Genomic DNA, 26,849 nt, shown 5'->3' with positions numbered 1-26,849 from the left:
TTACTCCAGATTTTTTTTCATTCTGAAATCATAAAAATCAGAAATTGACATGAATATATTACATAAAGACTTTCGACATACTTTATCAGTAAGTGGATGAAACATAGCATAACAAAACATAGTCCATTGACAGGCATTGTCAAATGGTATGTTAAGACCATATTTTTCATAATAAAATTTTGTTCCTTCGCTTGTTTCTGTTTTTGTAACATACCCAGAAATGTAAATTAGGGCTTTTTTAACATTTACACCCAGCTTTTCTTCCAGATCAGGTAATTTATGAAAAACACTTGATGATCATCATCTAATAAAAACTTGCACTTTTCACAATCATGACCTGCTTCGTTTTCTGCAACCTCATCTATATTTAAACCCACTTGCAAAATTAATTTGGTTTCAAATATTCCGACTTTTTCTAAAATTTGCTGAGTGTTTATAAAATAAGTCCCACCTGACCCTTGTCGAAGCTTCCCAAACATTTTCTCTAAAGGGTCTGTTGTAAATTTACCAAGTACCATGTATCGAAATCCAGAGTTAAGAAGGTACTTGACCAGAGCAATCATACATGAACATGTATGCCAAAATGCTGTCCTTGTATCACCTGTGAGCTGACACTGACATTGACCTTGAATACCAGTCATTTTCTGTGTTGTACATGCAATTTCGTTCAAAAAAGTTATTCTTTCCTTATTTTCTGTAGATATAACAGCTCTATCATCATCATGATAACGTAAGTCTGCATATGGTCCTTTAACATTAACAATCTTCCAAAACCTTAATAAAATTTCAATAAATCGTATGGTACCATCTGAATTACTTATGTTAGAACACCTAGTATAGTATGTAAACTTATCCTCTTTCTTATAATAAATTACACTATTTCTAGGGGTTATATATACTCTCGTTATTCAAGTAATATCATATTATGATATTATATTAGGATATTACTTGAATAACGAGGGTATATATAACCCCTAGAAATATTGTAATTTATTATAAGAAAGAGGATAAGTTTACATACTATACCAGATGTTTCAACTTAATTAAATGTTACAACTTAATTAAATTTTATAAAAGCTTATCTAAGATGTTTTGAAAAACTTTTAAAAACTATGTTAGAACATGTCTTCAGTGCAGCTAATGTTTTGTCACAAAATATACGCAGACAAGTAGATACCTTTTGTCTTTCGGTGGGTTTTGGTGCAATCGGTACATCATTATGTTTTGAAAGTTTAACTAAACTTCCTTTTTCAGTTTCATGTAAATGTTTTAAATCAGCCCATAATGCTGATTTCAATTCACCATCATCTTCGAACTTTAGAGTTTGAGTTTTCTCAGTTAGCCAGTTGTTTTGCACTGACTTTATTAAATGGACAAAGTCATAAAGTAAAAATATATTACTTTCTGTTCGCCATGGCTCCCTACAAGTAAACTTAAAGTAAAAAGACTGATTGATACAATTGTTATCACAAATGATAGCAATTAATTCTCCATCAGATTTATAAACACAATCAATCAAATGATTCGCCTGCTCAAATAAAAAATCAGCATTGAGTTCGAATACTGGCAACATACGACATAAGTATTTTGGACCACCACAAATTGAAACCAACATAAAACTCAGAACGGTTGATGCTAATGAGTCAAGTTTGTATACTGCCTTTCCTAATAAAGACCCAGAGCAATATGAAGAGAAGGCTTTACATAGATCATCAAGAGAAGAATTAATTTTTGATGTAAGTTTTTGAAGAAGTGAAATACTTGGAAGCTGGTGGTTTTATCTCAGTCTGTCATAAAGGGATCTTGATAACGAATAATACTCAAAACCACAAATAATCATTTCAGGACTATACTTTTTTGTTCTAATAATAACAGGACTCATTGCATCAAAATGTTCCTGAAGTACATTAACTTTGTTACTTTTCATTAAAGTATTAAGATATCTCCAACATTCTTCAAGTTGTGAATATGATTTAAATTTGGTTATTCTGTTTTTTGATAAACTTTGGATGGTATTTTTTATACCAGAATGAAATCCTTCAAAGGTCAAATCATTCTTAATCTTTATCAAAACTCTGAGTATTGATGTATTTTTTTCAAAATCAGTAGACTGTATGCATAACGTATTGTTGGTGAAGTATCAAATAGAGCTTTTCAAAAAATCAAGACTGTAAACAGTGAAGGTGGGTCACGAGGTCTCATTTTACCATTCTTTATTATTGTTATATAATTGGGTGGAAAATTACGCTCACATACAACAGTATTGTCACTATCAGGTATATTATCCCGTGGTATTATAGAAATCCTAAAAGCACGTTCTGCTTTATCAGTTGGTAATCGAAACACCTTTTCTTTATTTTCTTTATTATAGTTGCCATTGCAACTCATCACACAACATTTCTTTGGCATTTTTAAAATTTTGTATCAACTATAAAAACAATCGATACGTTTCTATCTTATACAATATAGCGTAAGTACAACGATTTTTTTTGAAAAAAACTTTTTATCAATTTAATTCTTCAGGTGAACTTCTTAGTCTGGTCGCTACATGTAAAAAAACAGGAAAACTAGACACTTTGAGTGGACATTCTAATTTTTGTATAGACTTGTTCTATATAACTTAAGAAATTTTAAAATTTTTACGTGCCGCTTGGAAACTGCTTATATATTTAGTTAGGGTACTTACGCCAATTACTGGCCACATTTTTACAAGAAACACCCGTTACAGAAAAATACTTAAGTATATGTTACATACCATATATAAAATTTTAGAAAATTAAAAGCTCTGACATTTTAAGTAAAAACTATTGTGATTATAAATAACATAAAATTATATATAATCCAGATATCAAAGGTAAACAATTTTACAAAATACTGACCATCTTAACCATTTATTGGCCGTTGGCTGTATTTGATTGAATAGGGCATTGTAATTGATTTATTATCATAAAATTAAAAAAAAAAAAAAGCACATTATAAAATCAAGATAACTTGTTTAATTAATTTATTTATACACTCATTAAGATGAATTAACATGAACAAAAATACCTAAAAAAATTTTCTTATAACATATCATCTTTTTTCACCTTCTTATAAAATATCATCTTTTTTCACCTTGATCAATTTCTTCAAGTTTGATATACGATCTAGCTTTTTTTTTAAAATTTTCTTTTTTTTCTTTCAAAATCTTTTGTTTTTCAACTTTTCTATTTTCAATAGCTACCATTGAAGCCCTATCTTCAAGCTTTGCATTATAAGCCTCCTTTGAGGTCAGAACAAAAAACTTTAAATCAGAGTTTTTTGAGTGTTTTTTTGTTTGTTTAATTTGCGGAGAAGGATATGTAAGAACATCTGAATCTTTGACTGATGGACAAGATGAATTAGCAAATGAAATGGAAGATCTGTTAATGTTTCGCAAAAAAAAATTTTTTATCATTTGAATCTAATGTTGATTCAATTACTTTTACTTCTTCAAGACATATGTCAGTATTAATATTTAAACCCAGAGTATTGTCTTGAACAGAAAAATCAATAAATTCATTGTCTTGTACCGGTTTGATTCTTGCATAGCTGTGTTCTGCAACAATATTTGAATATTGCTCATCATTGTCTTGAATTAAAAAATCAATAAACTCATTTTCTTCTACTGGTTTGGTAGAAGACAGCGAGTTAATCGCAAAGCTGTTTTCTGATAAATCAGACAATAATGGAAGGTTGTTTATTGTTGAAATGTCCCACTATGTTCAAATGCTGTCCCACTACCTGGGACAGCATTTGAAATTTTACTATACAAAATGTTTGGGATATATGCCTCTTTAGGAATAGCATCTGGATTAAAGGGATAAATTCTACAAGCTCTAAATTCTGAGCGTATATTTGTGTCAGTCAAAGCATATTTCCACGCTTTTGAAAATAAACCGCAAAAGTTAGAATGCGAAACTACTACACCTGGGTAGTCACTCATCATTGTTTGGCATTCCTCGGAATAGGCAGTTTTCAGTGACTTAAAAACCTTTCTGTCACAAGGCTACAACCAGTTGCTGGTGTGAGCTGGAAGCTCGACAATTTCAATTTGGTTTACGATAGCTCAATCATTTCAACAAAATTGTGTGAGTCATGTCCATCTAGGATTAAAATCTGGGGTCTTGCTGAGCCAATATTTGGAAGAAATGTTTTCTCAAACCATAACTGCGCAATACCTCGTTTTGTCTAGCCCTTTTCAGACACACTCCATGTTGCTCCTCTTGGAGCATTTTTGGTATCAAAACCATAAAGAGTTCGTACAGTTTTTCCTTTCCCTATTATATGAGGTGGTATGACTTGACCAGCTGCATTTACGCAACATATAACAGTAATTGTTTCCTAGTTGCCACTTGTTCGACTCTGAATATATTTTGAGCCTTTCCTGGCAACAACACGTCTAGGTTTATGCTCTAGTTGCATCCCTGTTTCATCCATGCTCCACATACATTCTGGTTTGTCCTGTAAATTCTTACTTTGTATCAGAACTTCTAAAGAAGTAAAATATTTGGAAACCTTTATCCTACCCATACACATGTGTCGTATAGAAGCTGTAGCTTCTGGACAACGAAGACTAACACAACTGTGTCTCTTTTTAAGTAGTTGCCACCACTTTTCACTAGATCGACCATTTTTAAAACTTATGTTATGTTTTTTAGCAAGCTTAGCAGCGTAAGTGATAAATGTTTTTTTCCCAAAACCGATTCCCATTTGGGCACGATTGCCAGCATAATCAATTAGTTTTTCTTCAAGGTCACCTAGCATTGGCTTTTTCCCTGGTTTCGCTCCTATTTTGGACTTTCCAGAGATTATGGTTTGCAGAATCGATCGCGGAACTTTATATGATACACTTGCTTTCCGTTGAGACATACCTAATACAACTGCATGTACTGCTAGTTTCATGTTATTCTCAGTCCATAGCATGCGTTTTTTTATTATCCTTGTTGAAATAACTGGTTTCATGGTATCGTATAATATTATTATCTATTAAAAATAAAAAATAAAAAAAACATATATTCATAAAATACTTTTAGGAAAATCATATATTTACTTTAATGGTGTATTTTTATTGAATCAACATTTTCAAAACATAATTAACTATAATTATAATTAACTAAAACTTTCTGAGTTCTTTCTACTTTTAAAGTAACTTTAAAATTAGTAACTTTAAAATGATTTTAAAACTAACTTCAAAATGATTGAGCATTTTACTTTTAAAGTAACTTTAAAAGTAGAATGAACTCAGAAAATCAGAAATTATTTTAAATGTGGATTTTGTTACTATCTTAACTTAACTTTTCTCACACACGAATAATAACTAAGCGTGAGAAAATCCTATATAAAAATATGAAACTAAAAAATTTTATACCTGATACCATTTATTGGCCATGGCCAGTAAATGGATTAATTAACCGGCCAGTAAATGGTTTATTAGAAAAGGATTAATCTAATTCAGTTAAAACATTATATGTGAAACATCAACTAAATACTTTTGTTTCAAAGTGTACATAAGATATTTATCTTTTTTTTCCTTCCTGAATGGACTGGCACAAATACTTGGAACGCACAAAAAAAAGACTATAAGGTATAAATTTAAGAAAACAAAGCGTAAAATTGTTACATTTTTTATAATGTTTTTGACATTTAGTTTTAGCGACTAAAACCTTCTAGAACTTTCCTGAAATTGCGATATTTACAAAGTTTTAATGAAGTCATTGAGTTTAAATAATAATATAGGACATGTTGTGTCATAGTTTTTTATGAGAAAAGCTTTTAAAAGTGGCCAGTAAATGGTTAATGGCCGTTAATTGGCGTATTTACCCTGAAGACAAAAATAGATGCAACTTTTTGAAAAGATTTCAAGCATTAAATATCCGCCATGTTTATATAAATCGAATACTGAAAAGCATTAATTTAGTTTTTACAAATTATTGATAGGGGGTTAACAATTTGTAAAATTAGATGTTTTAAATATAATTACTAAAATTTATGCAATTAAAATTTCATAAGCATTATTTAAAAACAAATTTGTTTATAATTGCTACTTAAAGTTGTATTAAAATTATAAAATAGTTTAACTTAATAAATCTAAAAAATAAAATTGTCCTCGTTCTTTGTTTACGCTAAAAAATGTTTACTTTTCAAAAACTGTTTACTAAAAAAATGTGCTTTATTTATTTTATTTTATTTATTATTATTAAAGTTAATAATGACGAGTAGCAAAAAAACGCTGCATCTTAATCTAGTTCCTAAAAAAGATTTAAAAAATGCTTGCATACTTCATCAAGGAGAAGTTGGTCATAATAATGATAAACTGCCTGGTTTTACTGAAAATGCGCTTATGAAAGTGAAGAATGCTTGGTAAGTCATAACCTAAATGTCCACCTCAATTTATTTCTTTATATATGCCTAAAACAATGGTACAGAAAAAACAACAAATAGCATGGATTTGATAATAATATATTTTTTACTTTAAGTCAAATTCGAAATAACTTTAAAATCATAAACATTCTACCTGATACGTGCCCAACAACTCTCTTGTTTCATTAAAGATGTTACGATAAGTATTTGAATATAAAAATATTAAACATTCTACAATATAGGAAAAATAGAGCAGAAAATAAGAGTGTAGGCGTAGATGATGCATCCTCATCTGAGCGCAGAATCTCAGCTCTGAAAAGAGATAGATCAGGTAAATTAAAAAACCCTTGGGTGGGAAATGCAAAACAAAGAAAATTACTCTTGGTTTTTACGTTTTTTATTGTTTTATGAACTACTTCAAACTTAAAATAATTCCCTTGTTTCAGGAAAAATTATTGCGGATAAAGAATGTTGCATTTGCTATCGCAAAAAGAATAATAAAGATAGAAACAGATATGAAACGCTTACAAAATGCGCACCGGAAAGTGCAGCAAACATATTGAAAGAAAATACTGTAAGTAAAGCTGACATCCCTTGACTCATGGCTAGTATATCGGGCACAAAATGGCAAATCATAATTTCCTTAAAGTTATATTATCATTGGTTTTGTTACGTACAACTATACAAGACCCCTGTTTAACTACCTAATTACACCTTAAAGGATACTAGAAGATATCCACACTATTAGCTATCCTCCTGCTATTAACTCATCGCCTACAAACTTGAGCACAGTGCTTGAAGTTCTGCTCCAGTCAAAAGCTAAAGCCGACAATTTTGGTCTCTCAGAAACTGACGTTGCAATGGGTCAAGCTATATATGCAAAAGCGATGGAAATCCTGATGAACCCTAATCATATTGGTCTTAAAAGATTTATTGTCCTCCGAATAGGTGAATTTCACACATGACACCAGGGACGTAAAGGGGATCGAACTCAGAACTTCTCGCTTATGAGGCGAGTGTTCTACCACTACACCACTACCGCATTTAGTTTTTATAGTTCATTCAATTTAATGATGATATTAAAATTACACTTTGACTATTTCTAAACGAATTATGACAATTTGAAATCCTTGTTTGATGATGATTTCTTCAACATTTTAGATGATTACTCAAATATGTTAAATGATATTGATATTCCCGGACCAACTTCCGCTCTTTGGTTTTCCTTTATTGAAATATTAATTTTTTTTTTTGTTTTGCTCCGTTCAACGAAGGTTAGTAACTGGACTCTTCATTTGGAGGCAACACACCATATGCTACCGTAGTTTTTTGCATATGGTCGTCCGAATTATTCTCGCTTTTTAACTTTCTGTTGGATCGAAATGATGCAAACTCCTAAAACTCATCCAAGTATTTATCAACAGTTTATCTAAGCTTGTACTCCAAAATATTTTATTTGGATTTCAACAAGTTTTAGTTTTAAAAAGAGCTTCAAATTAAATCTTTACAATTTATTATCTTTTTGACAGGGATGGAAACTTCTCCGTAAGAAGAACGCGCGGTACGTTAAACAAAGTTCCACCTGCTCCAGAAGATGTTTTGCAGTCAATTTCCTGTGCATGTAAAAAGTCAAAATGTGAAACACGGGTTTTTCTTTGTCGATTGCACTGATTGAATTGTACGGATATATATATATATATGTATATATATATATATATATATATATATATATATATATATATATGTATATATATATATATATATATATATATATATATATATATACATATATATATATATATATATATATATATATATATATATATATATATATATATATATATATATATATATATATATATATATATATATATATATATATATATATATATATATATATATATATATATATATATATATATATATATATGCACGGGGTAGATCATTAAAAATTTACTAAATGCGTCTACCTTAGCATCACTAAAATAAAAATAATAAGAATAATAAAACACTACTTTTTGTCCACTAGGATACCCCATAAACGTGCTGCCTGGGGAAAACTAACCCGAATCCCCCCACACACTGTGCGCCCATATATATACAGTATATGTACATATACTGTATATATATATATATACATATATATATATATATATATATATATATATATATATATATATATATATATATATATATATATATATATATATATATATATATATATAAATATAATTATAAATAAATTTTAGAAAAAACGACTTTTAAAAGAACTTAAAGTTTCATGCCTATCGGCAATCATCAGCCATGAAGTACAAAATCAAATATATAAGAAACCGTTTAAAAATTATAAACTACGGTAGAATGAGTTCTGACGTTATATTACAAGAAGACGTTATGGAAAACTAATCTTCGCTATCAAATAATGAAAGGAGAAATTTATTTTTCAGTCTGCATTAAGAAACTAATTCGCCTCTTTTGATTAGCAGACTGTATCCTTTGTAAAAAAATATTTCGAATTTCTCATTTAAACAAAGCTTACAAAATTGTGACGCAGGATTGTATGATTTACAGCGTTTAATAATATTCCATTTGATTGAAATCGTAAAATTGTTTTCTTTTAACTCCCATACTTCCTAAGACAACTCAGTGTCGTTTTTGTATTTTTTTATTTTAAAATATTTTTGATGGTTCGCATAACGTAGCTTAAATGAGGTTTCGCTTATCCCAATGTATACTTTATCGTTGTATTGAGGTTTATTTGAGCTTACGGTGGCTTGGTAAACGATATTGTTAGACAAGCAATTGTTGTTCAGTGGACAAAGAGATTTTTTAATGCAATTGCAGGCTTTCTCTGATAATTTTAGATCAGAAATAAAATATTTTTGTTGTGTAAGTTGATAATAGATTTGATGTTTGGCATACAGGAGTAGCTTATTTTAATTGTGTTTCTGTTAAATATTTTGTGTAGTTGGTGGTTTTTAGGAAAATGCTTCTCAATTAGGGTTAAAAAGCGTTGACCAATTTTGGTTGTAACATTTTTACTAAATGGAGGATTGTACCAGATTATGTTTCGTTTGCGGTTATTTTTTGGAACATTATTTATGCTTGGTTTATATGTCAATTTATAAATGTATCCCGATTGCTTTAATGCGTCATCATAAAGGTGTGTCGATTTATTAAAAATAACTTCACTTGATGAGTTGGCGGACAATCTTAGCTCGATATTTTTTGGAAGATTATTTATTATGCTTGGTGGATGGTTAGAATCAGCATGCACATAACTTAGGTTATTTTCAGGCTTGCAGTATGGTTGAAAAGAATTTTGAGTAAGATTAAAAGTTAAATCAAGGTAGTTAACAATTTTAAGATTGCAATTGATAGAGATGTTGAGATTGTTACGTTTGAAAACTTGAACGACTTGCTTTTTTATTTGTGCCATTTTTGTTCTTAAAAACAGCTAACCCGTCATCTCGATATAAACCAAAATCATTTTTGTTGTAAAACTGCGAAAGTTGATCTAAAAGAAAAATCCCAATTAGTTCGCAAACTTCCGCGCCATCATAGGCTCCCATGGTAACATCAAACAGTCCTGCTTTTTTCTTAATCCATGATATGCCATCATTAAAAATGAAAGATTTTCTTGCATGACGTATAATGGATTTGCTTTGCTCATCTATAACTATATGTTGCTCGGCGAAGGCAATTGCTTTATTTAGCATGTTTTCATCAATTGACGGATAAAAATCATTTATGTCAAATACTAAAAATTTACAAAGGTGTTTATCATCAATTTTTCGGAACCAATTTATTACATTCTGCGTATTTTGCCATTGGTTTAAACAGAGCCTGGTTCTTAATTCCGAGTTGATATTGGATAAAATAAATTTGGACAATCTTCCTACCTCATTCTTTGCAGGATTTAAAAGACGCACAGTAGGGTTGTTTATGAAGTTAGCTTTGTGATCTTTTAAAGTTATAAAACAATTGGCAGTTCCGTTTATCTCGATTCTATTAAAAATATCGTGATTTGTCAAAATTTGCTTACTTTCTTTATTTACTACGTTCTTTAGATTTGGGTCGGCCTTTTTATAAATGGAAGTAATTGCATTTTTTAGAAGGTGGTTGTAATCATTTGTAAATCATACAATCCTGCGTCAAAAATTTGTATGCTTTGTTTAAATGAGAAATTCGAAATATTATTTTACAAAGGGAACAATCTGCTAAACAAAAGAGGCGAATTAGTTTCTAAATGCAGACACAAAAATAAATTTCTCCTTTCATTATTTGATAGCGGAGTTTTCCATTACGTCTTCTTGTAATATAACGTCAGAACTCATTCTACCGTAGTTTGTAATTTTTAAACGGTTTTTTATATTTTTGATTTTGTACTTCATGGCTGATGATTGCCGATAGGCATGAAACTTTAAGTTCCATTAAAAGTTGTTTTTTCTAAAATTTAATTATAATTATAAAACGCTCTGTTTTTGAAAAAATATATATTTTCTTAAATATTGAGCACTCTACAACAATCAAGAGTTTATTATTTTTAATACTAAATCATACAACAGCAATATATATATATATATATATATATATATATATATATATATATATATATATATATATATATATATATAAATATGTATATATATATATATATGTATATATATATATATACATATATATACATATATATGTATATATATATATATATATATATATATATATATATATATATATATATATATATATATATATATATATATATATATATATATATATGTATATATATATACATACATATATATATATATATATACACAACTTCTTGATAAAGCTAAAAATAACTCCCAATGCACTTGGGAAATAATAAAAAAAACACTGGAAAACGAAATTATGCTTAAACTCCTTAGGTCACTAAAGTTGATAACAAAAGTATATGAGCCTAGTATTATAGCTCAAGAATTTAATAAATTCTTTATCAAAATTGGTCCGAAACTTGCTAAAAAGATTCCTAATACCAAAGCCTTACGGATAATTGCATTTATTCTAATGAGTTATTTTCTGATTCATCCTTTGAAGAGTAACCCTAACCCTGACTCTAATCCTAACCCTAACCCTTTGAAGGGTTTGAAAAAGCCTATAAATCTCTTTAAAAAAAAACGAAGCAGTAGGAGCTGATGAAATTAATGGAAACATAATTATAAAGTGTTATGAACAGTTAAAAGTTGTTCTATTTAAAGTTTTGAAAGCATCTATTAAACAAGGAGTTTTTTCTGATTGATTAAAAATTGCCAAAATTATTCTTATTTTCAAAAAGGTGACAGAACTAATATTAGTAATTACCGCCCTTTAGTATTATTACTTATATTACTAATTTCTTTAGTAATTAGTAATATTAGTAATCTCCGTTCTTTCTACCTTCTCAAAAATTTTAGAAAAAATCATGTACAATAGAATGTTCAATCGATAACAATAATCTATACATGCAGTTATTCAGTTTGTACGCAAAATCTCCAATTCTTTTTAAAATTCTCAATTTACATTAGGCATTTTTATTGATCTATCTAAAGCGTTTGATACTGTAGATCACGATATTTTGCTCCATAAACTTAAACATTACGGAATAAATAGCAGAGTTTTACAATGGTTTCGAAGCTATTTATCAAATCGAAAACAATTTGTCTATTATAATGATATACAAATTTGTTAGAAATATCCTGTGGTGTTCCGCAAGGTTCTATTCTAGGACCACTTTTGTTTTTGATTTACGTAATTGACTTTTATAAAGCCTCAAATCTTTTAAGATATTTTAAGTATCATGTTTGCAGATGATACCAATTTGTTTCTCTCTAATAATAATATTTACCAAACCTTTTCGAATGATGAATTGCAAAAAGTGAAAAATTGGTTCAAATGTTTAATCAATTTTGCAGATCGATTCTCACATACTCAAATATTTTTTATGGAAACGAGATTACTCAATGTATACGAATTAAATGTATTTAATGTTTTATGCTTCATTTATATGAGGAAAAACGATTTGTGTCCTTTAGTTTTTAAAGATTTATCTTCCTTGAAACCCATAAATAAATACGTCTTAAGAAATAATAATTTTGTAAATGAACCGCTTGTAAAACAAGATTTAACAATTTTGTATTTCATATCGTGCACCACATCTCTGGAATAGGATTGTTTTACCGAATTTTGATTTGCCGATTACTTTTCCAGTCTTCAAAAATAAATTAAAAAATGTCATTCTCTCAATTGAAAATATTTTTGAATACTTTTGATATAGTAACTATTACAATATATAATGAAACCTTATGATACAATGTGTATATTTATATTATAAGTTTCTTTTTTTCTTTTTGGTATCGTAATATGTATTGTTTTTGAAAAAAGGTTCTGGCGATAAGATCATTAGGATCTTCTATCAGTTACCTTGTTTGTATTATAATAATTATATATATATATATATATATATATATATATATATATATATATATATATATATATATATATATATATATATATATATATATATATATATATATATATATATATGTATATTTTTTGTGATCAAGTTTTATAAGTATTTATAATTATAATTTTATAAGTAATTATAAGTATAAGTACTTATAAGTATTCGGATTTTACATTTTGTAAAGGATTTTATTACATAATACAATTACAAAAAAAAAAAAAAAAAAAAATTAGTTAGATGAGTGACACCAAACCAATGAGAGACATCTAACCAATATCTGTTAATTTATGATGAAAGGTGTAACTTTTATTATTATGAGTAAAAAAATTAGTATAATAATGGTTGTGATATTGAATAAAAAAAGAAACAATTAAAAAAAAAGTAATATTTCACCTTGTGATGGCAAAGCCGAAGACAGCGGGGGAGGGGAGGGGGAAAGCAGGGGCACGTGCCTTTCCCCCTTCTCCACACACACTTTTTCTAAAGGACCCTTTTTTTTTAAATTTTTTTAAGAAAATTTTAGATATAGAAGACTTTTTTTAAAAATTGACGATTGCGCCCCTCCACTTCGAAACCCATTTCGTCGGCCCTGGATGATATATGGAAACAACTTTTAAAAAGTACGCCTTAGTAGATTAAATCTGGATCAAAAAAAAAATTATATATATGAAAATGTAAAATACAAAAAAATACAAGATAAAATACAAAAACATTGTTTGTGCATCATTAAAATTTTCTCAGGGGTTTCACATAATAAACAAATATTATGTTTTTGAGCATACAATATGTCTAGCTAAAGTAAACAATTTCAATATCCAATAAACAAAAGAAAATATCAAAACATTCTTATCTGACATACGTCGAACGAGATTGTTTTGAAACACATGCGAACTAATGTTTATTGCTACATCATAACACTCTAAATTACAAATAAATATAAAATTACAAACTTAAATAACAATTCTGCAAGTAAGAAAAGCTACTGAATATATCGAAAAATTGTTGTCTGGTATTCAGCTTAATTAAAGCGTAAACAATTCTTATGTTAGAAAAAAAGTAGTGTGAAATCTTACTGGCTTAGGGCCTAAATGTTATCATGATTTACTGAACAATAGTTCAATAAAATGGCGGGCGGTGTTTGCATTAAACCCGCGTACATTATTTGGCTAATAAATTTAAAAAAATGTGAAATGTTTTTAAAATCTTGAATAGCATTCTTGGGTGTTATAATAGTATTTAATTTTTTAATATCATTTTTATTTCAGTGAAAAAAACTGAACTTAAATTATGAAGCTTTACATTTCTTATTGTTTAATTTATCCTTTTCATTTGTAAATAAATTGTTACATGTAAAGTTACTCAAGCCTAAATTACTTAATCTCAATACTTACTTGGCGATTTAAAAAATATCTTTATGTATACATTGTATAAACATACTTAATTAAATTATAAAATTCATCTAAAGAATATTTGCTTTTTAGACAAATCTAAGGCTTGACAAATGTATCATTTTTTAAATTTAGATACTTAAAAAATAAGATAAAATTGCTTTGGTTTGAGATTACAGAAATTTTAACATAAAATTCCTTTGTTGGAAAATGGATACAGAATTTCTCAATGTAAAATACTAAGATACACAGTACTCCATCATGGAGGTATGTAACTTTTTAGGATTTTAGAATTCAGCAGTAACTTTTTTTTATATTTAGAAAAAAAATTCCAATCTTTCATTCTTATAATTGTTTCAAAACACAGTCTCTAGAAATAATTGGTCCTTATTATAAATTTAGTAAATATTAAATTATATTACTCTAAATGGAAAAACTAAGTAATTTGATATTTTTACTTCACATAATATTATCACATAAATTCTGAGAAAGTGCTTACAGTTAAAAGGTATTAAAGAAATAGTATATAACTAATCTAAAATACTGAAGTAAACACCAAAAGTGCTAGTAATAATATAGTTATGATGATAATAATAATAATAATAATAATAATAATAATAATAATAATAATAATAATAATAATAATAATAAAGAAAGATAGTAATAACTGAAGTATCTGTTGTATCAGGTTTCAGAAAAAAGATCTAACTGTGGATATTAAATTTTAACAATCATTTTTCATATTAATTTTTGTAAGATATTTTTAATTTCAATAATTGATGTGGTATTTACTTTTTCATTATCTTGTTGGTTCCTATTTTTACCTAAATGGTTTTTTAAAATATGGTTTTTATTAAAAAGTTCTGAACTAATTGCCTCCTTAATTTTGATTTTGACTTTTAGAAGGTTTCCTTAATATACATTCTGATTTAAATAAGTAAGGTATATGATGTTTTCCATGATTTTATAAACAACTTAAGAAAATAAAATTTAATGGTAGTTACTTGTATGCAACCTGTCCCTATTTTTAATACCCACTGTATCATTTGCTTCTAACCAGCCTGTAATCAACACTCCACTTTAGAATGACTGACAACTTAAATTGAGATCACATTTACATTAAAAAATTGACCTTTATTATTTTTGTTATTATTATTATGTAACAATAATATATTATAATTTATTTCATAAACTGATTTATATATAAAGGTCCTAGAAGAAAAATAATAAAGTTACAAAATAAATGTTATGAAAAAATCTACTTTGATCATGCTTATAAACTACTTATTTTGAAGTGTTATGTCTGATGAGAGTAAATTTTCTTAAAACATTTATTTTGTTACTTAAGTACTTTTTCTTCTCAGCTTTTCATATGCACATAAGCACACACACACACACACACACACACACACACACACACACACACACACACACACACACACACACACACACACACACACACACACACACACACACACACATATATATATATGTATATATATATATATATATATATATATATATATATATATATATATATATATATATATATATATATATATATATATATATATTTTGCAAATATAATTTTGCTATCAAAAAGATGACAAAGCAGTTGCAACTAATTATAGACTAGTTTCCCTTACTTTAGTGGTGTGCAAAATATTAAAAGGTACCATTTTAAACAAAATTGAAACTTATTTTAATAAAAACAATAGTAAAGAAAAACAAAGAAAATTATTTGCAAAATTGTCTGAGACCATCCATAAATGTGATCTTTTTATTTAACATTCATTCATAGACTTCTTGAATTTGCTGTTCCGGTTTGGTCTCCTTATATGAAAGGAGACTAATGCAATGGAAAAAGTATAACACAGAGCAGCTAAACTTGTTTCATCAATTAACAATCTCAAATAATAAAATTAGCTCATTACCTTGACAACTCTAATTGAGCAAAGAAAAAGGGAAGATTTGAATTATACAAATATATAGCATTGATAAGATAAACAGTTGAAAATATTTTTCACATGTTAAAAACTATTTTATTGGGAAATGCTTTAAATAACACAAAGAATTCACTAAACATCCTTCAAAGGTACATATTCTTTTCAAGAGAAATGCAAATGCATTTAATTAGTTTTCGATCAAAGTTGTAACAGCAAAATCTATTAGTTGTTTTAAAGTAGCTTTGGTTGAGTAGCAATCAAGCATAACTTCTGTCTTATTGTCTGTGACAAAACACTTGTTGGCTTTGTCCAGTACAGCATTAACTCCTATTACTATTAATTTTTTTAAGTAATTAAGTTGTTAAATTGAAAAAGTATTTTAAACAATGCATTAACCAGGTCATAGTTCAAAACAATCTCAAGAAATTTTTGATTTTTTGCTTTTGTTTGCAGACAAAACAATAAGAGCAACAAAAAAAAAGTAAAAAAAATCATTTTCATTAAAAGAATTTGTCTGTTGTCTATTATAATATTACAGGTCTTCTTATTTTTTATTATTTTTTTAATAGGTAGTTATTGATTTCTTATTACCCCCCTCTTACAACATTTTTACATTTAACTGCTAAAGGGTCATTCCATATCAACTGGACCAAGGTGCAACATAGACCCCCTCAAATTTTGATGAAACTTAATGGATTTGTTTATATCAATGAGTAAAGCAATTCCTAAAAATTTCAGCATAAAATCTTTTGTGGTTCATGAGATATAGTCGTTTGAAATTTCTGATTTTTCCAAAAATAAAAACTTCAGTAGCGAAAACATGATTTGTTCATACTTTGAAGCTCTATATTTTAAAAACAAAATTTCAGAAAATCTTCTAGTTTTTTTTATTGTATACAACTCTTTAATAAAACTTTGACATTGTATTCTTGAATGTCACATTTTTTCTATAATGGCTACCTAAAAAAACAAAAAAATTGTTTGCAAGTATAAAAAGTTGGTCTTTGATGAGTCAATATACAAAACCTGCAGTTTAAGAAGTGAAAAGAAATATTTTTTTAGTTTCTATATATGGTAGGCTTCTAAATTTTTAGAAATTTACTGATAAGATACAATTCAGTAAAAAATTGCCCTCTAAAAATTGCTGCGGCTAAAACTTAGGAAAATATGTAACGGTAACCTAGGATCAACACTGGTTTTAATAAGATTTTTTTTTTCTTCTAATTTAGTAAACTTTATTACAGTGATTTCAGAAAAAAAAATAGTGGGTACTCATGGGTAAGTTACAAAATCACAATAATGAAAATTGCCCAAAATGCATTAAAAACAATAAAAATAAAGTTATTGTTGTACTTTAGTTTGTATTATATATTGTAATACAATGTATGTATGAATTTAAAAGTATTTCATAATCAGTACTAGAAATAAGTCTTTAGTTAAGCCTGAATTAAACTCAATTTTTAAATAGCCCTAGCTCTTTCCAGCCCCCTAACCTTTCCTTTTAATTTTTAACATTCACGCTTTTTCCCAGAACTTATAAAAAAATTGTAATTGAACACTTCTCCTTACATGGTGCGTCTGGTTTTATGTCTGATGTATGAAGTGCCTTTATGCTCAAACACACCACTAAACATACATATATAAAAACTGAAATTTAGTTTTTAATGTTTTCATATAAACTTATTAGTAGCCTATTAAGTAAAACTGAAGTGAAAGACTTTTAGTCTAATTTACCTGATATTTAATACCATGACTATAAATTTTATAATATTTTTTCAATACATTCATGATTCCACCCTTCCTCATTAATTTGACTTATTTGATTATCATTTTCAAATTTAGATTACAACTTATACCAAATTATAAGTTAAAAATCAGAAATTTCAAACGACCATATCTCATGAAACACTAAAGATTTTATGCTGAAATTTTCAGGAATTTCTTTTACTCATTGATATAAACAAATCCACGTTTTTTGATTCAGATTTTGATGAAACTTATTCAAATAAGTTTCATCAAAATCTGAGGAGGTCTATGTTGAACCTTGGTCCAGTTGTCATGGAATGACCCTAAAGTCTTTTTATGTTTTATACTTGAGATATTAAAAAAAAAAAAACAAGTTTGAAAAAGTGTAAAAAAAGTTTTTCCTATTTGTTATGAGATTATTTATATTATATATTTGTTGTGTAAATTGTCTCACTTAAAAGTTTATACTTGTATTTATTTACAATGAAATAAATTAATTGAATTTCAAATAATAAGATTTGTTATTTGATTACTTAAATGAACCATTTTTAAGAAAGAATTGTTATTATACAAAAAAATTGCCGTTTATTTAATATAAATTATTGTTTATTTTATTGTTTAATTTTATTGTTAAATTTTATTGTTTATTTTATATAAATTTAAAAAATTTTATTTTTTCAAATATTTTTTTTGTGTGTGAAATTTGGTTAGTTTTTATAACTTATTAGGGATTTCTTTAGATTTAAGCTTTTAATATAACAAGTAAACACTTAAAAATTTTGAAACTAAAAAAATAAACTGAAAAAAAAGTTTCATAAAAATCTTATACGTTTAATATTTGTAAACTATTTTCTGCAAGTGTTATGACAATATACTAGTGTTAAGAATTTGTTTAAAAAGTATTTACATTAATGTAACCATAAAGATTAACAAACGTATTTTATAAGTTTAGATATATAAACACTTTTGTTGACAAAAGCTTTCCTCTTATTTATCAATGTTTACTTCCATGCAGGTTTTTCTTTTACTTTGAATGAAAACAATTATAAGGATGAGCCTTTTTTTTCATCTCCTGGTGGTGACTTTTTAAAATGACAGTTATGTTTGAAGATCACTTCATGTCATCTTTTTCAAATCAAAGTTTTTTTTTTTCTTTTTTATTGTTTTTTAACAATGTTAAAAATCTTATAATATTTTTCAAAAGTTCTATGATATTTTGCTATGGAAAACAGTTATTTTAAAAGAAATATAGTTAATATTTACTTTTTATATTTGTTTTTTGCAATTAAACATGTATCTCATTAAATGTATGGAGGAATATATAAATTGTAATGTTAACTGTAATGCAATGCTGAGTATTTAAACTGTAATATTGTAATGTTCATGCTGGTATGTGGTTTAGTAACATTGTACTGTATTGAGGTGCATTATTTTAATAAATTTCTTAATTTGATGGAAAACAACAACGGTGATAAACATTTCTAAGAAGTTTTAAAACTTATGTTATTAGAAGAATAAGAGTATTAAATTATTGAATTATAAACACAAAAGAAACATTTTAAAATGTTATAATAATAGTATCAGAAATATTCTAATATTAGAAAAATGTTTTATGTTAAAACTAGAAAGTTGTTGAAACCAAAAAGTTCACACAAAAATTTTGCTATTTAGTTGGCTTATCTGATTAAAGTTTATAAGACCTTCAACTTATAATTTGATTAAAGTTTATAAGACCTTCAAATCTCGATATATTTACTTATCAGTAAATATATCAAGATTTATAGGTAAACCAGTGTTAGAGACTGAAGTTTAATTAAATTGATTTTTTTATGATCTGCTTTTAACAAGTTTTTTTGTCTACTTAAAGTTTTATAATAAATAGATGTTTTAGTAATTTATAATTATATTAAATAGTCATTACTTTTATAATTAATTGATTTACTTAGGAAAATTGGAAAATAATTTGCCAATATTCACTATTTTCAAATCGAATTGAACAGCTTGATAATATTTGTCAAAAATATTACGCAGGGGTCAGCTTTCGATTTGTACAAGAGTACCTGCAACCTGTTGTTGAACTAATTGACTCATTACGCATCACACTTGAGGTTTTCATTTTGTTATTAGTTCTATAATATATGTATTTATATATATATATATATATATATATATATATATATATATATATATATATATATATATATATATATATATATATATATATATATATATATATATATATATATATATATATATATATAGTATATATATATATATATATATATATATATATATATATATATATATATATATATATATATATATATATTATATATATATATATATATATTATATATATATATATATATATATAAACATTAGGAAAAAAACTTATAATAAACATTTTTGTAAAAATGCATATTTTTAGTTTTTAGTTTTAAAAATGTCATTTTCTTGGCAGTAAAATCTAAAATAATATTTTTTTTTATAAAATGATGATTGTTTTTGAAGTTTTTATGTATTTTTCCTTTTTTTGAGACCCAACATGATATACTTTTGAAAAACTAATTTTTTGATAATTACCTGTCTGATATTTAAGGGTCTTGGACTACCTCTAAATATGTTGTTTTTTTTTCGAAAATTTTTAAATTCTAGTATTATTTTATTATATAGAACACATTTATAGGGTGAGAGCAGACATTTAAAAAAAAGTTGTTTTAATGACCACCCTAATACAACCTTTGGAATTAGTGTCAGCATTCGGCAATGCCGACCCTAATTCTGAGGTTTTATGGTAAGACCTTTGTATCAAGTTTCTTTTGCCAACCTGCTGCCTACCTCTAAAAGATTGAGGTTGGCAAATTATTGCCGACCTCATTTTTCTAATTCTGAGGAATATATATATCCCTTGGACATATGTATATGAATGTATGTATATATATATATACATATATATATATATATATATATATATATATATATATATATATATATATATATATATATATATATATATATATATATATATATATATATATATATATATATATATATATATATATATTATATAGTTCGTACAAATCCAAGCCTTCCCAGGAGACAGGTGCTGTTTTTGGCCTTTTATGACCACCTGTGACTATTTTATTTTAGACAACTTGGACATAGCCCCTTGCAAGTTTTTTAATATTAATCATTGCAGAAAAAACTTCAAAAAAAAAAAAGTTTCAAAAACAAAGAAAGCTAAACTAACAATCTATGATTTATTATTTAATTGAAAGGTTTTCTTTATTTTAATATATTGCTTAAATTTTTTTGAATTTTTGTTTTGTTATATCTTAAATTGTGGAGTTTTAAGTCTTGCAAATTAAATTTTAATGTTTAATTTTTCTAAAGTTTTGAATTGCTTTTGGTTTATTATCTAAATATGCAAATTTAATTTTAGAAGTGTAAATAGTAAAAGTATAAATTGTAGAATGCCTCAAGATTCACATTTTTCAAATACATGGTTGCAAGCACCTGAATATAAAAATTGTATTATGTATTATGAAAATGTGAGGCGTAGGGCAACTTATGTATTAGAGACCCCAATATATTAATTTTCTTTTTTTTCCTTAATTTAATAGTCTTTAAATTTAGAAAAGAGGCTTTTAAATTGTGTGAGGCTCTTAACAAATTGCTCCTTCTGCTCCCCTATTCTCAATCAGACCCTATGTATAACATCACACAAGACAATATAAATAATGCTCAAAAATGCATTACAATGCTAAATAAAATTTAAAAGTATACAACATTATAAACAATTCACAAAAATATATTTCAATTCAAGATACTGTAAAAAACAATTAAAACTAAGAAAAAAAGTTTTTTTTTGTCCATTTTCATTTTTTACTTGGCAATACATTTTTTGTTTTATGTATTTATAATTTTTTCATTTCTTTTTTGTTTCTACATTTTTATTAAAATTAAGATTATGTAGTTGTAGAGATCAAACTACCAGAGCTACGAGAGAAAAATGAAATTTTGACTTTTTTTTTGCAATGGCTTCCGGAATGACGAACGCTTTTTAATAACGGAAGATTTTATAGAAGTAAAAGAAGGTTTTTATAAAAGTTTTATAGAAAAACTAAAAGGATAGTTGTAAATTATAGACAATATAATATATAAAATATAGACAATAAAATTATAGACAAGTTAAAGAAAATTAAAGAAAATAAAAGAAAGAAAATAATGATAAAAACGCAATTAACTTTAAATAATCGGAAACCAAAACAAAACAAGTAAACAAAAAAAAAAAGAGAATTCAAAACAAGTAAACAAAAAAAAAAAGAAAACTGAAAAAATAAAATGTAACAATTGAATATATTTAAAAAAGAACTTTCAAAAAAATGAAAATGAAAAAGAAAAAGACTTTTTTTTTTAAGTTTTGGTTGTTTTTTTCAGTATCTTGTATTGAAACATATTTTTGTGTATTGTTAATGTTGTGTACTTTCAATCTTTGTTTAGTATTGTTATGTATTTTTGTGCATTATTTTATTTATTTTTTTTTTTTTTTTTTATTTACCTCCTCAAGGCCGATAAAGCCACTACAGATGAGGAGGCTACTTAATAGTGGTTATAACCCTCTCTCAACTCTATAACTTCAAAACACGAACCTTGACAAACAAGGCCGCTGCGCGGAGAAACAAGTTGAGCGCGGTACTACCAGGGACGTGGTGGGGATTTATATTGTCTTGTGCAATTTTTATATTCTCATGTACTTTTATTATACTGTGATATATGTCATATTCTTGTGTGTAAAAGTTCAGTTTTTTTGCATATTATAAATTATTTTTTTACAATAAATGTTTGTATCGTGTGGTAGGCTGTTATGTTTTGTCAGTATATACTGTTTGTAACTTCCCCTGTCTGTACTTATATATTCAATTGTTGTTTGAAAATTAATATTGTCTTTTTAATATTATATAACTACTTTATTATTGTAATAATTGTGGCTTAATTTTTTAATATTATTGCTATTATTAATGTTAATATTATCATCATTGCTATTGGTATTTAAAATTAATTTTTTCTATTTGTTTTTTACTTACGATTAATTGTTAGTAAACAACAAAAACTAATCTATTTATTTCAACATTTTTTTTACTTTCTACTTTGCAAGAGTTTTTTGTATTGCTGCTGTTTTGATTTGTTTACTTAATTTTTAATTATTTTTTTTTAGCTATTATTGGTGTTGTTATTGTTTCGGTTTTTAAATTTATCTTTTTTTTATAAGTTTAGTTTTATTTATTCGTATTTTATCATATTATTATAATACTTATATAGTTTTCATTTTGATTATAAATGTTATAAATATTAATTAAGCATTGTCAGTTTCTTCACGATAACTGTTTTTATCTCACAGTTGGTTGTTACTTTATATCAGTTTTTAAGTGTTTGTAACTTTTCTTATTTGTGTATAGAATATTCAGTTTTTGTTTAGAAATCCATTAATTATCATATTAAGTATCATTATTATTCTTATCATAATCACTGTTATTTTTATCGTTATTATTGTTATTATTATTCTTAATATTATTATTACTATTTGTATCATTATATTATTTGATATCATTTTCATCAGGTTTTTACTTTAAATTAGTTTCAAACTATTTGTAAATATCCTTGATTGTTAGACCTTAATCAGAAAATAAATGAATGAATAATATATATATATATATATGTATAATATATATATATATATATATATATATATATATATATATATATATATATATATATATATATATATATATATATATATATATATATTTAGAAGTATTATGGAAGTATTATGGTATTATTTGTGTTAATTTGTTGGCGGTCTTTTGGTTAAGATGGTTTGTAATGTTTTAGGATGTCTAGAAATTGTTGCCCAGAATATCCATTTTCCATAAAGATAATAATTAGGAACTCAAATTCTTTTTCTATATAATTTCTAGTGCATAATTTTTAATATTTATGTAATGCATAATATATATAAAATATATCTATATATATACAACCCTCGAAATTAGGGTCGGCATTCAGCAATGCTGACCTAACTGCCGACCTTAAAGTGTTTAAGGTTGGCAATTTTTTGCCGACCTCATTCCTATGTTTTATGGAAGGATCTTTGTATCAAATTTTTTTTGCCGACCTGATGCTGACCTTTAAAAGATTGAGGTTGGCAAATTATTGCCGACCTTTTTTTTCCTAATTCTGAGGGTTGTGTATTCGGGTGGAGTGAATTTTAGTTTTTTTTACAATTCGTTTAGCCTGGGTGTGCAAAAGTTGTCTATTCATTTCAGAAATACTCTGGAAAAATATCAATGCTCTAGGAAATTCTCTTGAGGTTCCTCAAGACCTTTAAAATTTTAATGGGTCCCTAATATTATGTAAAAAAAAATTAAAAGTATGTCATGTTGGGTCTCAAAAGAATTATTATTTAAGATTTTTTTGAGATTATAATTAAAAAAAATAAACTTTTTTCATTTTTAGTTTAAAAGGTCATTTTTTCTGCAATAAACTATAAAATAACCATTTTTTTTTTAAAATAATTGTTATTTTTAAAATTTTTATAAAATTTTGCTTCTTTTGAGACCCAACATACTTTTGAAAAACTTTTTTTTACATAATATTAGGGACCCATTAAATTTTTAAAGGTCTTGAGGAACCTCAAAGATAATCTCAAGAGCATTGATATTTTTCCAGAGTATTTCTGAAATGAATAGACAACTTTTGCACACCCAGGCTAAACGAAATGTAAAAAAAAACTAAAATTCACTCCACCCTATTGTGTATATATTTATATACATATATATATATGTGTATTAGGAAAAATGAGAATCTTTTAAAGGTCGGCATCAGGTCGGCAAAAATTATTTGATACAAAGGTCTTACCATAAAGCATAGAAACAAGGTCGGCTTTCACTTTCAGGCAGTTAAGTTGGCATTGCCGAATGCTGACCCTAATTCCGAGGGTCAGCATATATATATATATATATATATATATATATATATATATATATATATATATATATATATATATATATATATATATATATATATATATATATATATATATGTATACGTATGTATATTTATATTTTATATATTATGCACTATATAAGTATTATAAATTTTTTTTTTTTATCAAGCTCCTTTTTAATCTCATCCTCTTCTCCATCGGAATTAGATTCACTTAAAACTGAAAGAAGTACTGTAGATAGTACAGCAGTATTTCTTATTTTTTGACTTTCTATTATATTCTTGGCATCTCTTATAAATTTTTTCTGCTATTGTTTTTAAGCCTTGTTTTGCTCGTATTATTTGGTTTTCTTCCAATAGTATTCTATATCTAGCATTAACATAAACTGCAGCTAGAAATATATCATTAATAAAAGGTTTTTCTACTTGTTTTTGCATAGATTTTGAAATGTCTTCTTCAAATAGTCCTTGATTCTTCTCTAGGTCAGATTTCAATTTCAACCATTCCTTTAGGAACTCTCCTGGAGTAATGTGGATTAGCTATCACATCATGTGGTTTTTTTAAAAGATGGCAAAGATGACTAGATTTATCCCATATTTCAGGGTGTAGAAAGAATACCTGATCAACTGCAGCATATTGCTCACATTGGATGCAAAAGTAATAATCTTTCAATTATCTGGAATGTAGAACCCCAGCGTGCCTCATTATCTAAAATTGCAACAACCTTGTATTGCTTCCTTGCTAAAAATATTGTATGTTAGTTTCTTAGTTTCTTTACAACATAACGGACTTTTGCCAAAAGTTGGGCAATGTATATTTTTTTTAAATCATATGAATAGCTAGATGCAAAATGTGAATAACACAGTGCATCAGCTTCATGCCAGTAGACAATTGTTGACACCATTCTGGGTTGATAAAGGCCAGATTTTCTTCCTGAGCTCCCTCACTTTCTTCTTCATTTGTATCCTGTTGTAAAAATTCCACTTGTTCTTAATCATGCAAAACTTCATCTCAAAAATTTTCATCACCTGAATATTTGTTTAAAATTGTGATTGCTCTGATCATATTGGCTGCATTGTGTACACTTACACATACTATTTGATCAATCCTGATACCAAATCTATATAGATTATCTTCCACATTTTTTTTGATAGCAACAGGGTTGTGTTGTCCTTGTGTATCTATTAGTGCCAAAGTTTTTAAATTTTTTTCACATAATAATATTGAATATTTATTTCCAAATAGTTACTTTGGTGTCGAGTGACTGCATCTATTTTCACATAAATAAATTACTGTAGCAATATTTCCTTTATTTCAGCTTTCTTTTTTTTTCAGCAAGTTTATTAATCAAATTGCGTAAAGGATTTTGTCCGGTACTGAATCCAAGAGTTTTACCTAATTGGCCTGTAGCCAACTGAAATCCTTCATCCGCACATGTTTTCAACAAAATTCCGTTATTCACTACCATTTCAATAATTCTAATTTTAAAAGTTTCACTAACTTGATTTATTGTTTAACTACTAATGATAACAAAAGAATCTAAAGTAATCTATTCAGTTTTTTTAGTATTGAAATCTTGTAAATGTGATAAAATGATTTTAAAGATTTTCTTTGGGCCTTAAGACTCATTTCAGATTCAACAATTTTATATTTTGATAGATGTGTTTTTCCAAATGCTGTTTCATATTGTAAACTTTTGATTTTTTTATTGGCATGGCGCATGAAATCACTTTATTATTTAACTTTTCTGTAATTTACATGTAACCAGTTTTGTAGTTTTATCAATTGAAAAATGCTTATCTAGAAATCTCTCAGGATCGTTTGAGTTTGAAGCTTTTTTTATAAAAAACTATGAAAATAAAGTAAATGACTAATTTTAAATATAACAGAAATAA

General features: G+C 26.4%; 1 protein-coding gene across 3 annotated transcripts in view; it reads left to right on the top strand.

Moving 5' to 3' along the window:
• The first annotated feature begins 14,342 nt into the window (after positions 1–14,342).
• Positions 14,343–26,849, top strand: part of LOC100206328 (puratrophin-1) — a 48,211-nt gene continuing 35,704 nt past the window's right edge. The window contains exons 1-2 of one of the 3 annotated variants that reach the window (XM_065815510.1): positions 14,343–14,523; positions 19,895–20,056. In XM_065815510.1, the coding sequence (XP_065671582.1) occupies positions 14,518–14,523; positions 19,895–20,056 (168 nt within the window). In that variant the 5' untranslated portion in view covers positions 14,343–14,517. Of the gene's footprint in view, positions 14,524–19,001; positions 19,200–19,894; positions 20,057–26,849 lie in introns of those variants that run through there. The other 2 variants (XM_065815509.1, XM_065815511.1) reach the window with 2 other exon arrangements.

Source organism: Hydra vulgaris, chromosome 13, assembly GCF_038396675.1.
Source record: "Hydra vulgaris chromosome 13, alternate assembly HydraT2T_AEP".
Taxonomy (NCBI): Eukaryota; Metazoa; Cnidaria; class Hydrozoa; order Anthoathecata; family Hydridae; genus Hydra; species Hydra vulgaris.
Note: the sequence above shows the minus strand (reverse complement) of the source record. Positions and strands in the feature narration are given on the sequence as shown.